The sequence below is a fragment of the Leuciscus leuciscus genome, assembly GCF_965113295.1.
Source record: "Leuciscus leuciscus genome assembly, chromosome: 22".
NCBI lineage: Eukaryota > Metazoa > Chordata > Actinopteri > Cypriniformes > Leuciscidae > Leuciscus > Leuciscus leuciscus.
In genome coordinates this window covers 4,333,562-4,347,891 of record NC_138746.1, presented here as the reverse complement: position 1 = coordinate 4,347,891, position 14,330 = coordinate 4,333,562, and the positions used below count along the sequence as shown (strand labels likewise).

The 14,330-nt window shown below is 38.4% G+C and overlaps 1 protein-coding gene and 1 long non-coding RNA gene across 3 annotated transcripts in view; both read right to left on the bottom strand.

Moving 5' to 3' along the window:
• Positions 1–14,330, bottom strand: part of LOC309486202 (tripartite motif-containing protein 29-like) — a 34,992-nt gene that overhangs the window by 15,290 nt on the left and 5,372 nt on the right. For both annotated transcript variants that reach the window (XM_082153453.1, XM_082153454.1), the window contains 4 exons: positions 7,852–8,008; positions 7,497–7,535; positions 7,253–7,289; positions 6,077–6,170 (listed from right to left, as the gene is read on the bottom strand). In XM_082153453.1, coding sequence (XP_082009579.1) covers positions 6,116–6,170; positions 7,253–7,289; positions 7,497–7,535; positions 7,852–8,008 — 288 coding nt within the window. In that variant the 3' untranslated portion in view covers positions 6,077–6,115. The remainder of the gene's footprint in view (positions 1–6,076; positions 6,171–7,252; positions 7,290–7,496; positions 7,536–7,851; positions 8,009–14,330) is intronic.
• LOC309486671 lies at positions 9,178–10,945 on the bottom strand. The gene is made up of 4 exons (XR_014201638.1): positions 10,767–10,945; positions 10,616–10,674; positions 10,429–10,532; positions 9,178–10,214 (listed from the first exon to the last, which is right to left on the bottom strand). It is a non-coding gene; the product is annotated as an uncharacterized lncRNA (long non-coding RNA).

Below are 14,330 nucleotides of genomic sequence, written 5' to 3'. Positions count from 1 at the left end.
GGTCTTAGTACACGATGTAACTACAGAAGAGTCCAGTTTTAAATAGGAAAAATATCGAAACTCTTTGGTCATTTTTTTGAGAGAGATGCTAATGGTCCTGTCCGATTCAATTCATTATGCTAAGCTATGCTAAAAGTGGTACCGCCAGACCCGGAGATCGGCTGAATGGATTCGAAAACGGTAAGACTCAACTGTTTAACTCTGGGGGAGTTGTAAAATGAGTATCCCTTTAATATTAATTTCAGCATTTACTGAAACATTATTAAAATCAAAAGTTGTATTTGTTAACATTAGTTAATGCACCGACAGTGACATAACATGAACAAACAATTATTAACTAAGATTAACAAATCCAGTAACAAAATGTGTTTGCTCATAGTTAGTTTATGTTATTAATACATTAATAATAAACAAATAATAATAATAATAATAATAATTCATTACATTTATATAGCGCTTTTCTCAGCACTCAAAGCGCTTTACATAGAAGGGGGAATCTCCTCAACCACCACCAATGTGCAGCATCCACCTGGATGATGCGATGGCAGCCATATTGCGCCAGAACGCCCACCACACACCAGCTTACTGGTGGAGAGGAGACGGTGATGAAGCCAATCAGTATGGGGATGATTAGGAGGCCATGATGGACAGAGGCCACTGGGCAAATTTGGCCAGGATGCCGGGATTACACCCCTACTCTTTCGAAAGACATCCTGGGATTTTTAATGACCACAGAGAGTCAGGGCCTCGGTTTAACGTCTCATCCGAAGGACGGTGCTCTTTAACAGTATAGTGTCCCCATCACTATACTGGGGCATTAGGACCCACACAGACCACAGGGTGAGCACCCCCTGCTGGCCTCACTAACACCTCTTCCAGCAGCAACCTGGTTTTCTCAGGAGGTCTCCCATCCAGGTACTAACCAGGCTCAGCCCTGCTTAGCTTCAGTGGGCAACCAGTCTTGGGCTACAGGGTGACATGGCTGCTGGATAACAGTAGCAAATGAACCTTATTGTAAAGTGTTACTATGAAATCAAAGATATAAATTCCTTACAATTTTGAGTTGGACATGGACTTAAGATTTCATTTCACTAGATGCATTTCCCCAAGCTAATAACACTTGCTATATGGCCTTGGATAAAAACGAATTACATTGTCAGACTCAGAATGCGGCTGAAATCGAGTTATACTTTTTATTGTAGTTAAGCATAACTCGCATGCTGCCGCAACTTTTACAGTAGCATGGAAGGATAAATGTAACTTTTCCGTAGGCTATTAGCTTCACGTTACCTGCTACTCGTGTAGTTTTCGTGAAAGATTCGCGGCGAACTGCTGTAGCGCTGCAAAGGAAACTCCGCCCACTTCACTTTTTGGCTTCCGCCAAAAAATAAACAACTAAATACTGCATTTTTATGAGTTTTTAACATTTCAGTGGAATTATTGAATGATTTACCCAAGTAAAGTTCATTAAAATATGCAAGAAAAAAACAGGAAAAAAAACAAACAGCTAAACTGTCCGATTGTTACTGAGATATTTTTAATTTTCCAAAGGCAAAAATGGAAATTATGTGACTTGAGAACAACAATCTATATTACAACCATATAGTTCCTGAGTTAAAGTAAAAAAAAAATTTTTTTTTAAATCTATACATTCCTTTTTAATAACTTTTACAAAATTAAAGACACAAAAACAAACATAATATATTTATATTATCTTATAATTATATTTGTGTTATACTCAACTTAAAATATAATTATAATAATAATAATAATAATTTGTTACATTTATATAGCGCTTTTTCTGAGACCTCAAAGCGCTTTACATAGATGGGGGGATCTCCTCAACCACCACCAATGTGCAGCATCCACTTGGATGATGCGACGGCAGCCATATTGCGCCAGAACGCCCACCACACACCAGCTTACTGGTGGAGAGGAGACAGTGATGAAGCCAATCAGTATATGGGGATGATTAGGAGGCCATGATGGACAGAGGCCAAGGGGCAAATTTGGCCAGGATGCCGGGGTTACACCCCTACTCTTTTTCGAAGGACATCCTGGGATTTTTAATGACCACAGAGAGTCAGGACCTCGGTTTAACGTCTCATCCGAAGGACGGTGCTCTTTTGGCAGTATAGTGTCCCCGTCACTATACTGGGGCATTAGGACCCACACAGACCACAGGGTGAGCACCCCCTGCTGACCTCACTAACACCTCTTCCAGCAGCAACCTGGTTTTCTCAGGAGGTCTCCCATCCAGGTACTAACCAGGCTCAGCCCTGCTTAGCTTCAGTGGGCAACGTCTTGGGCTACAGGGTGATATGGCTGCTGGCAATTATGACACATGACAGTTATAATAATTATAATATCATTATTATCTTACTATTGAAATAGCCTAACAGTTTAAATTTGAGCATTTCATTTTTTGTTGATTTGTACAGATGATCTCATGATTTCTTCATGTTGCAAAGGTTGTAGTTCATTCCTAGTGACCAGACTGACTTACTACAGGTGAAATTGTGCCAATACCTGCCTTAATGTAGGCTATGTGTTGTACGTAAACAGTTTTTTTTTTTTATAAACTACTGTAATTCAACAAAAGGTTTTTTCCCCCTCCATGTTCCAAAGGTTGTAGTACATTCCTAGTGACCAGACTAACTTACATTAATGGAGGTATCGGCACAATTTCACCTGTATTAAGTCAGTCTGGTCACTAGGAACATACTTCAACTTTTGGAACATGAAGAAAAAAAAGAAAAAGAAAAAAAGAAGAAAACTTTCGGTGAATTACAATAATTTTCTAAAAAAATTATAATTGTTTACTGTACATTAATGGAGGAATTGGCACAATTTCATCTGTAGTAAAGTAAACTTTTTATTTTTTATTACTGTAATTCACCAAAAGTTTTTTTTTTATGTTCCAAAGGTTGTAATATGTTCCTAGTGACTGGCAAGTGCAGCTTCCAAATCCCCAGTACTCATCTTGCTGGATCTGTCTGCAGCTTTTGACACAGTTAACCACCAGATCCTCCTGTCAACCCTCAAGGCGAAGGGCATCCCAGGTACCACACTCCAATGGTTCAAGTCTTTGTGGTGTCGTGGAGGGGTGAGGTGTCTATGTCGCAACATCTAGCTACTGGGGTGCCTCAGGGCTCAGTGCTTGGACCACTTCTCTTCTCCAGCTACATGTCAGTCCTCACTGTCATCTGTCATTCAGAAACATGTTTTTTCCTATCACAGCTATGCTGATGACACACATCTCTACCCCTCATTCCAGCCAGATGATCCAACGGTAGCTGCTCGCACCTCGGCCTGCCTGACAGACATTTCTTGCTGGATGAAGGACCACTACATTCAACTCAACCTTGCGAAGACAGAACTACTTGTGGTATCGACCAACCCAACACTTCATCAACTTCTCCATTCAGCCAGGTTTGTCAACCATAACTCCTTCCAGGACAGCTAGGAACCTTGGAGTTGTGATCAGTTAAACTTCACAGACTGAACTGCCCGGTCCTGTAGATTTGCCTTGTACAACATTAGGAGAATCACTATTTCAATCTATATTTTATATAGGCGGAGCCAAAGCCAGAGGCGGAGACTAAAGCAGAGGAGGAGCCTAAAGCAGAAGAGCAGCCTAAAGCAGAAGAGCCCGCCCAGGAAACAGAAGCCGCGCCCACAGAGGAGACTACAATAGGCTTGTTCGACTTGAACCGGCGCTGCACAGACCGATCGGTTTATGACATCAAAGTACCGCGAGAGCAATTCAAAAGCATAAGGAGCCGTCTACTTTCTATTCGATCGCGCGGTACTTTGATGTCATTCACCGATCGGTCTGTGCAGCGCCGGTTCAAGTCGAACAAGCCTAAAATCTGACGATAGCCCCTCCCCTGCTGAAGAGTGACCTCACTTCTCTGTGGCAACCTAGACTGTTTATCTTTATCCTTTTTTTTCCTTTTTGAGATTGAAATATATAAATATATATAAATATATGAGACTTGAGCCACAATCTTACAGTTACAGCAATACTACAGAGAATCCAAGTTCTTTTACCACCTTTGCTGATAACGGTCACTATTGAGTGGTGTGTTCTTGACCCGAGTCAGTCCATGGTCCCGCACGTCAAGAGCGTTGTTGGGAATGGGGCCTGTAATGCTCTGTGTATGGATTGATGACTGATGGATTTACCGCCTCAGAGGAAAAGCAACGGATGGAAGAGCGTGGCTCCCTGTTCACAAACTTTTCAGTCATTTTTCTCTTTTAAACTTCATCCGATCCTTGATTTTTCAGGGCTGATGAGTGAAATGACAAATTGTCCTCTTGGGAGTTGGTTAAAGGACAATGTAAAACTTTTTATTTTTATTTTATTTTACATCTTTTTAAAAAAGTGTTTGAATAGCTCTACATTCCAATTTTTAGTCCTGAAGACTGTAGGGTGTCAGAAGATCTGGGCGAGTGAATATAGGTTTTAGTCTTAGTCTGTTTTTAATGATGTTTTACAGTTTTAATCAGATCTAGCTACACATTTCAAAGTTTAGGACAAAGGGGAATTAAACCACTGCTTTTATCAAATATATTTTTTTGTTCTGTTAAGTCTCTGTACATACATTTTCTGACTCTTTATTTTGCTAACATTTCCAAGTGTTAATAAGATGTTGTACGATTAGGCCAAATAAATGTTGTTTGTTTGTTTTTCTGAAATGATTATTATTTATTTTTTTATTAAAAACAATATCAAACACCTTCATTATCACAAAGAACATGTTTTGAATTGAACAAAGAATTGTGATGCACATTTAGCTGACTGACATTCAAGATCTTTCAGACGAAAAAAAAAGGATGTTAATTCAAAAGAAACTGAAAGACAGAAATGTCAAAGTATTACATGCCATCACATTATTAAAGCTATAATTGACCCATTTTTGGTTGAATTAAATGATTTCCCGCATATTGTATGCATTTATACTTCTGTGGAACAAAAAAGATATATATTTTTTTTAATTTGACATGTTTTTACAATGCTTTAACATTAAAATAAGTCAAGCAATTTTTTACTTTTGTAATAAGTCATACAAGATTAAATGTTTTTTTTAAGTTAGTTTAATGTAATTTAAGTTTAAATGACTTAAACATCCAAGTTGAAACTTTTTGTGTGTGTGTGTGTGTACAAGGTCTGTTTTTTTTTCTGTCGAAGTCAATGAAGTCCAGCATTCTTCAGAATATCAGCTCTTGAGATCCACAGAAGAACGCAAGTCATACAAGTTTGGATGGAATGACATGAGAACGTTAGAATTTACTATAAATGATGATAGCATATCTTTTACAAGCTTTCAAACACTGATTTTGTGATCACACTAGCGTGTCCTCAGAGAGTGTTGCCCTGCTGCTCTTGATGGGTCAGGTTAGTTACTGCATTTTTATGGGTTTTTAATGTTTGAGTGGAATTATTGACCGTGTTTTACCAAAGTGAAGTTAATTCATATATGCAAGAAAAAAAACAGCTAAACAGTCCGATTGTTACTAAGATATTTTTAATTTTCCAAAGGCAAAAATGAAAATTATGTGTCTAGACTAGAGAGCAACAATCTATATATTTCAACCATATATACATTCCTTTATACAATTTTTACAAAATTTGAAGACACTAAAACAAATATATTTAAATTATACATTTAGTGTTTTATTCTCAACTTAAATATAATTATATCATCATATCTTACTATTGAAATAGCCTAACAGTTGAAAGTTGAGCATTTAATTTATTGTTGATTTGTACAGATGATCTCTGGACAAATAAGTTTGTGTTAACACATGAATAGAAAAAACAGGCTGAATTTAAACTTCCATCATCATAATTGCAGAACTATGAGAACATTACTGTTATAGCACCACCTAGTGCTGGAATTTGACAATATTTTGAATGGCACCTCCAAACATAACAGGTTAATTAGTCAATGAGCCATTCCAAAAAATCTATTGTTTTGTTCATATGTTTTTCATAATTATCACAGAAAGATTTACTGAGTAACTGAGCAATAGTTTTATAGCCATTTAAGTATTATGTTAATATAACAATACCCATTCAGTAACAAGGTCCTTTGGTAGATGCAGTCTATCATTCCATATCCGATTCCGATTCCAATTCTGGTTCCAATTCCGTATCCTCAACACTGCAATCAAGGTCATATTAATACAAGGTCATATTTTTTTAGAAATCAGTTTTTACATTGAAAAGAGTAGTTGCTAAATCAACTACAGAAAATATGCACCGATGTGATAACTAATTAAAAAACATTAAAGCTGACAAACAGGCGTCACATGTTCAAGGGTTAACATTTCATTCAAGGGTCACGTTCAAGGGTTAACAATTTAATATTATATGAAAGCACTAATTTCCAGCATGCAATTATGCCAATGAAATAAATTACTTGGAAGAATTGATTACTGTTATTATTAAAATATTATTATTAATTTAACATTTGTGTATTTTATCATATTGCTGTTTTATTAAAGCAAGAAAACAATTAAGGCTGTGTGTTAGAGTAAACTTAGACGAGATCTAAGTGATAATACATGATGACAGGAAATATCTATGATTAATAAATACCTCACCCACTGCTATCAGTTTAAAAATAATAATAATAATAATAATTAATTAATTATTCATTACATTTATATAGCGCTTTTCTCGGCACTCAAAGCGCTTTACATAGAAGGGGGGATCTCCTCAACCACCACCAATGTGCAGCATCCACTTGGATGATGCGACGGCAGCCATATTGCGCCAGAACGCCCACCACACACCAGCTTACTGGTGGAGAGGAGACCGTGATGAAGCCAATTAGTATATGGGAATGATTAGGAGGCCATGATGGACAGAGGCCACTGGGCAAATTTGGCCAGGATGCCGGGGTTACACCCCTACTCTTTCGAAAGACATCCTGGGATTTTTAATGACCACAGAGAGTCAGGACCTCGGTTTTACGTCTCATCCGAAGGACGGTGCTCTTTGACAGTATAGTGTCCCATCACTATACTGGGGCGTTAGGACCCACACAGACCACAGGGTGAGCGCCCCCTGCTGGCCTCACTAACACCTCTTCCAGCAGCAACCTGGTTTTCTCAGGAGGTCTCCCATCCAGGTACTAACCAGGCTCAGCCCTGCTTAGCTTCAGTGGGCAACTGGTCTTGGGCTACAGGGTGACATGGCTGCTGGCTGTCAAGCAAGTATGATAAAACTTATGACACTTACGACTCAAAATCCGTCAGCACCACAGGGCAATCTTGATCTAAAAAAATAAAAATAAAATATACATGTATCAGTGAGTAATGAACTCAAACATTACAGTTATTTTCTAAGTATAATGTGAGCATATTTGAACTCCTTGATATTTATTAGCTGTTGAAACAAGAACAACCTATGGCCTTTAGTATTGAATGATGTTATATAAAAAAAAAATTGTGTTTTTTTTTTCCAATAGAAAAAGTGTACTTACTGCTCTGGATCCTGTTTTTAAATATTTGGACATCAGCAACTATGAAGACAGATATACAATATTCACTTACATTATGTGGGAATTCACTGCATCAGTCAGATGACAATGTTATACAACATTTGAGGAACAGTTTTCAGTCAACATTCCCACAGCGATGTGTTTTCTCTCATTTATATCTTTATAACAGGACATTATATATAGTCTCTGACTCTAATGTTGTGGTGAATTTAGCGGCTTTTGGTTGCTTACTGTAGTACATTGTATCAGGCACTCGATAGATTTGATAGAGATGAAAAGTTGCGTACAAATTTAGTACTTTTAAAAAGCAGAATAGTTCTTGACATTGTTATCTCACCTGTCTCTGATATTCTGCCCATGTGTTCTTCACAGAGTTTGTCCAGTTGTTTCTTCAGGTTGGATACAGATTTCTCTACATTCTCAAATGTCTGGATGTCATTAATCTTCCTGGGTGAGGCTGTGCGCTGAGTGAATGTAGAACAGGAAGCGTAATTCTGCAATTGGACGAAAAAACCATAACTTTAAAACAAGAATCAACACTGAATGAATGAATGAATAATTTTTTTTTATTCTTCTTTTTCTTTTTTTTTCTTTTTCAGAACATGATCATTAGTAACAAAACATATTTTAACAGAAAATAATCAAATTAAAAGTCTCAGCATGTTCAAATGAAAGAAAAAAAAAGAAGAAAAAAAGGAGAAGGAAGAAGCTAACTTATTTTTGCCTTCCCCTTTTACACATCTAGCTTTGAAACGGCTACTATTTACTCTTGCACGATATCATAATTTATCCTTATTGAGAAAAAACTTAATCATTTGCAGTACATTTATCTGAAAATAAATCACACAATATAATATAAAAATCCATCCATCCATCCATCCATCCATCTTCTTCCGCTTATCCGGGGCCGGGTCGCGGGGGCAGCAGTCTAAGCAGGGATGCCCAGACTTCCCTCTCCCTAGACACTTCCTCCAGCTCTTCCGGGGGGACCCCGAGGCGTTCCCAGGCCAGCCGGGAGACATAGTCCCTCCAGCGTGTCCTAGGTCTTCCCCGTGGTCTCCTCCCGGTGGGACATGCCCGGAACACCTTCCCGGGAAGGCGTCCAGGAGGCATCCGGAAAAGATGCCCGAGCCACCTCAGCTGGCCCCTCTCGATGTGGAGGAGCAGCGGCTCTACTCTGAGCTCCTCCCGAGTGACTGAGCTTCTCACCCTATCTCTAAGGGATCGCCCAGCCACCCTGCGGAGAATGCTCATTTCGGCCGCCTGTATCCGGGATCTTGTCCTTTCGGTCATAACCCACAGCTCATGACCATAGGTGAGAGTAGGAACGTAGATTGACCGGTAAATCGAGAGCTTCGCCTTACGGCTCAGCTCTTTCTTCACCACGACAGACCGGTACAGCGACCGCATTACTGCAGAAGCTGCACCGATCCGTCTGTCAATCTCCCGTTCCATCCTTCCCTCACTCGTGAACAAGACCCCAAGATACTTGAACTCCTCCACTTGAGGCAGGAACTCTCCACCAACCTGAAGCGGGCAAATCACCCTTTTCCGACTGAGAACCATGCACTGTTAGACTTTTCAAGGGTTTTTTACAGTAACTTATTGGCAACACTGTTGCCAGTAAGTTACTGTAATTAAGAGTTACAGTACCAAACCGTATTTCAGTTTTGTGTAATACAGTGCATTACTGTAAAAACGAAGCTAATCAGTACAGTGCATTACTGTAAAAACTAAGCTAATCAGTACACTACTGTAATTATTTTTATTTGTACTAAATATAAATTAGATTTGATAATTTTGATATATGATTAATTTTATTTTTATCCTACATAAGTACTACTTTCATACAAACCAATTAGACAAAGTTATCACAAAATACAATTTTTTTATTTAAAACATTTCATATATATCACAAAATAAACATGCCAATGCTGGAAATGATGTGTGAAATTTTTACACATTAATGGGTAAGTTTAGAGACAAAATTTTTTGTGTTAATTTTAACTCATTCATTGTGTTAATGATTTTAACAAAGTAAATATGTCAGAGAGGTTAGCACAAAGATGTGTAAACGTGTTAAATTAACACATTATGTGCTGTCCTTCACTGCAAACATTTTTGAAAACATACATAAAATCATAAACAAAACATTAGCATTTGACTAAATGAATGTAGAGTCATTGGTTGTTTAGCTTATACAAGTATTATAATGAAATATCAACCATTACATTCATAAAACTGCAGAATATAAATACATTAAGCATTCAAAAAGGAAATGTCCAAAACAGGACAAAACACAGTTCTTTTCACAATACAAGATACATAACCCCACCTTAAAAATAATTTCACTTATTTCCAAAAATGTGTTGGATTCATGTACACTGGTGGCCAAAAGAAGTATTTAAGTGGCGTAATGTTTTTGAAAGAAGTCTCTTTGATGCTCAAGAAACATTTATTATTATTATCAATGTCTGACTGTCTACTCCATCTTTTCTACAGCATAGGAGTAAAAGTCATCAAAATAATCTTTAAAAAGCCAACACAATGTTTTTGTCCACCTTTGTGAATAAATGAACTTCTCCAAAGATTGGTTCCTGTTCAGAACTTGATTGACAACATCAGAGTGTTCCCTGGTCTGCATGCGTGCCCACAAACACAAATGTACTCAGTCCTTCAGAGGAGATCCCGGTTCCAAAACTATATGAGAGAGAGAGAGAGAGAGAGAGAGAGAGAGAGAGAGAGAGAGAGAGAGAGAATATTAGTGTCACATTATTTTTAACCTCCTTTTTTGTTAATTTTTATTATTATTTTCACAAAAACTTAAGAATATATATTTGTAAACAGCTTTTGTCAATAAATAGCATACAAAAGAACTAAATTAAATTATGCCAGATTAAATTTTAATACTTACAAATCCTAAATTCTGTCCAAAAATGCTGAGATGCATAGAAAGAAGTTGAACGACTGAAATAGATGATTTTAGCCCATTTCAGCTTGTCTGCAGTGAAGGAGTACCTGTTTGAGACAAATACACAGTAAGATACATGCAAGAAATCACTGTGTGATGATCGTTCTCCTTCCTACAGTAGTTAACCCACCTGTGCGCTGATATTAGGACCTTCCTAGTCAGGTGGAACTGCAATGGTAGAGTCGCTGGCTAATAAAATATAAAAATAATGCAAAAATATAAACTTAAGTTGTTTAGAATGCTAGATTTGGTCTTAGTGAGAGTTTTACTGCAGTGCTTACCTGGATACATTTAATCTGGTGAGACTGAACAAAGACAATGGTCCATCTTCTGATTGGTTCATTTGCTGTGTAATAAAGTTAGACATAATGCAAAGGTCACTTATTTGATATAAAGTTAGCCAATTTTATAGAGATTTTATAAGATATTGTTAGCTACCTAGTCTGCACCAGTGGCTCAAAAGCAATTTTCACATAGTGTATGCTAATCATTTCAGCAAACTTATCTCAAAATATATCACAAATGGGCTGGCCTACCTCTGGAATCTTGCTAAGTCACTGGCGCGAATTGGCGCTTTGTTGCAGTTGCCTTTAAACACAAAAATTAAAATTAAATTCCATAAATAAAATAAAAACTATAATATGGTATAGTTTGCAAACTAATGCTAAAACTATAAAGGTTCTCATCAGTAGGCCAACATTAAGATAAACAGAATTTCACATTAGTTTATTCACATTTATTGTTAATGTAAACGCGTTGCTCGTTGGCATATTTTAACTCGACAATTCAATAATCTAACAAAGTGTGTAAAATGAAACGTTAGCTCAGTTTACCATGGTAAAGTTCGTTACCGCCATGTTGACGACGAGTAACGTTAGGCTAACGTTAACGTTATAACATACGTTAAACTGGGCACAATCCTGTCAACATACACAGAATGTTTTTTTTTTGTTTTTTTTTACCTTGCTTGCTGATCTCTCTCTCGGTGAAGTGAATTCCGTCTCTTCCCCGGGCCAGACACGAACGTCGCGATCCAACAAAAGACAGACCCCATTACCTACACTGGATGTCTGTCTGACGCGACACGACAAATCCCAGACAGTGTAGTGATGCGCCGCGGCCGTTATATTTCAGACGTAGTCCGATACAAGTCCAAGCGCTCGCACTAGTTCTTACAAGGGATAAACAGGTTTGCATTTAAAGGTCCGGTCGCTTCAATGTGTCCAATATAGACAGCCTCTGGCTATTAAAGCGTTGTAGACACGTGGTGTAAGGCAAAAATTAGGAAATAAAAAGCACGGTGGAATGGTGCCAGCCAGAGAGGCAGTTACGTCAAATACAGTAGTATACAGCAAATTTAAAAAATACAGTAAGTCTCTGTATGTGGTGTTAGACGTCACAGAAAATTCCCATGATGCAATTGGAATCACAGTTATTTACTGTAAAGAGAAATAGCAGTATAATACTGGGGGATTTAAAGTAAATAACTGTAGAAATTACAGAAAAGTCTAACAGTGTGGCCTCGGATTTGGAGGTGCTGATTCTCATCCCAGCCGCTTCACACTCGGCTGCAAACCGTCCCAGTGCATGCTGAAGGTCCTGGTCTGATGGGGCCAACACGACAACATCATCCGCAAAGAGCAGAGATGAAATTGTGTGGTCCCCAAACCTGACCCCCTCCGGCCCCTGGCTGCGCCTAGAAATTCTGTCCATAAAAGTTATGAACAGAACCGGCGACAAAGGGCAGCCCTGCCGGAGTCCAACATGCACCGGGAACAAGTCTGACTTATTGCCGGCAATGCGAACCAAGCTCCTGCTCCGGTCGTACAGGGACCGGGTAGCCCTTAGCAAAGGGCCCCGAACCCCATACTCCCAGAGCACCCTCCACAAGATGCCGCGAGGGACACAGTCGAATGCCTTCTCCAAATCCACAAAGCACATGTGGATTGGTTGGGCAAACTCCCATGAACCCTCCAGCACCCTGTAGAGTAAATATAATAACAATAATTTAAATATATACAAAATGGCAAGAAACAGACTGTATGGTAATTCAAATCAACCTCTTGAAGAGGAAATGAGACATTTGTCCCATGTCCACCTTAATTTATATACTTTTCTAATATTGACATTTTAAACCTTCTTTTGAATTGCACAATATGTTTACTTTCCTTAATTGTTACAGGTAAATTATTCCACAGCCTCACCCCGTTGACAGATATGCACATGCTTTTAAGTGTAGTGCGTGCCATTGATTGAGAGAGATTTCCTCTCCTTCTTAAAGGTCCCATGACATGAAATTTCCACTTTCTGAGTTTTTTTAACATTAATATGAGTTCCCCTAGCCTGTATATGGTCCCCAAGTTTCTAAAAATTTGAATCGGTGTAAATCGAGCTTTTTCTATTTTTCTCTGCCTTTGAGAAAATGGAAGCTCAACCGGGCTGATCTTGAATCTCCTCCTTATGACGTCATAAGGAGAAATGTTACCTCCCCTTTCTCTGCTTTGCCCGCCCAGAGAATATTTCTCGCCCATGAGAAAATGAGCTAGGAAGTAGGAACGCGCGCGCGCGATTTTAGTTTGTCCACGAGAGATATCATGGCTTTTGAGCGAGCGAAGCATAATAATTGCTCAATAATTGGATGTACAAATGAACATCGAATGGTCAATACAGAGCTGGGCTTGCTGAACGTCGGACAAGTAAGGCAACAAATGATATATAAGTGTGTTGCTTTACTGTTTATGGTTACCTAGCTTCTTACACGTAGAATGTGGCTGTAACATTAGCTATGCTGCTATGCAGTTAATGTAAAGGTATACAGCATCAAGTTACACATACTGTAACGCGAGTGTTGTACATTTCTTTGTTATTTGGATAACTGTTTTCCTATTGGTTATATGGCGTGCGCCATATCCGCATTTCAAGATCGCAGAGCTTGATGTAATTGTAATAAGATAAATTACAGACGTTACAGATCTCTCATGAAAAGGCAACAGTAGGTTCGCGTTAGCTACATGATGATAACTGTAAACCATCCGAATAAAGTACCGTATCCAGACATAATATTTTAAACTAACCATTCGGAAACGTCCTACTGGAGCCGCTGAGTTGCAACTTCTTCATCCGTTGCTTCTCCATCTGGATCAGATTCTGGGTCAAACTGAAATGCTTGAACGACTGCGTGTCTTCGTGCCATTGCAATATATCCAAAATAAACAAACATGCATGGTACCGTTGCGCAAGATGGTCAAGGCCACACCCACCCTCCACCTTGCGCCGCCTTTCTCCTCCTCATTATCATTTAAAGCTACAGACACCGAAACGGCCTGTCTGAAGGAAGCTCATTCTGGGACTGGCTTGTAGTGGCTATAATTCTGCACCGAGGCTGAATTTTTGGAAAGAGATTTCAGATACAGTACTAAGGACCACTAAGGACTATATTAAAGCCTACAAAAAGTAGCATGTCATGGGACCTTTAAATTATATCTACTATCTCTTTCCTTAAACCATTTTTGAATATTATTAGTGAGTACTTTGTTTTTAGCTTTGTACATAATTTGAGTGGTCTTAAGATCCACTATATCTTTAAATTTTAATGTTTGTAATTTTAAAAATAAATCATTTGTATGTACATGATAGCCAACATTGCAGACTATTCTCATTGCCTTTTTCTGCATAGTGCATATCGTCTTTAGGGTGGTTTTATAGGTATTGCCCCACACCTCTGTACAATAGGACAAATAAGGAAGAAAAAGCGCGCAGTATAAAATATACATTGTTTCCTGGTTCAATATGTGTCTCACTTTACAAAGTATACCAGTGATCTTTGCCAATTTAGAACTAATGCA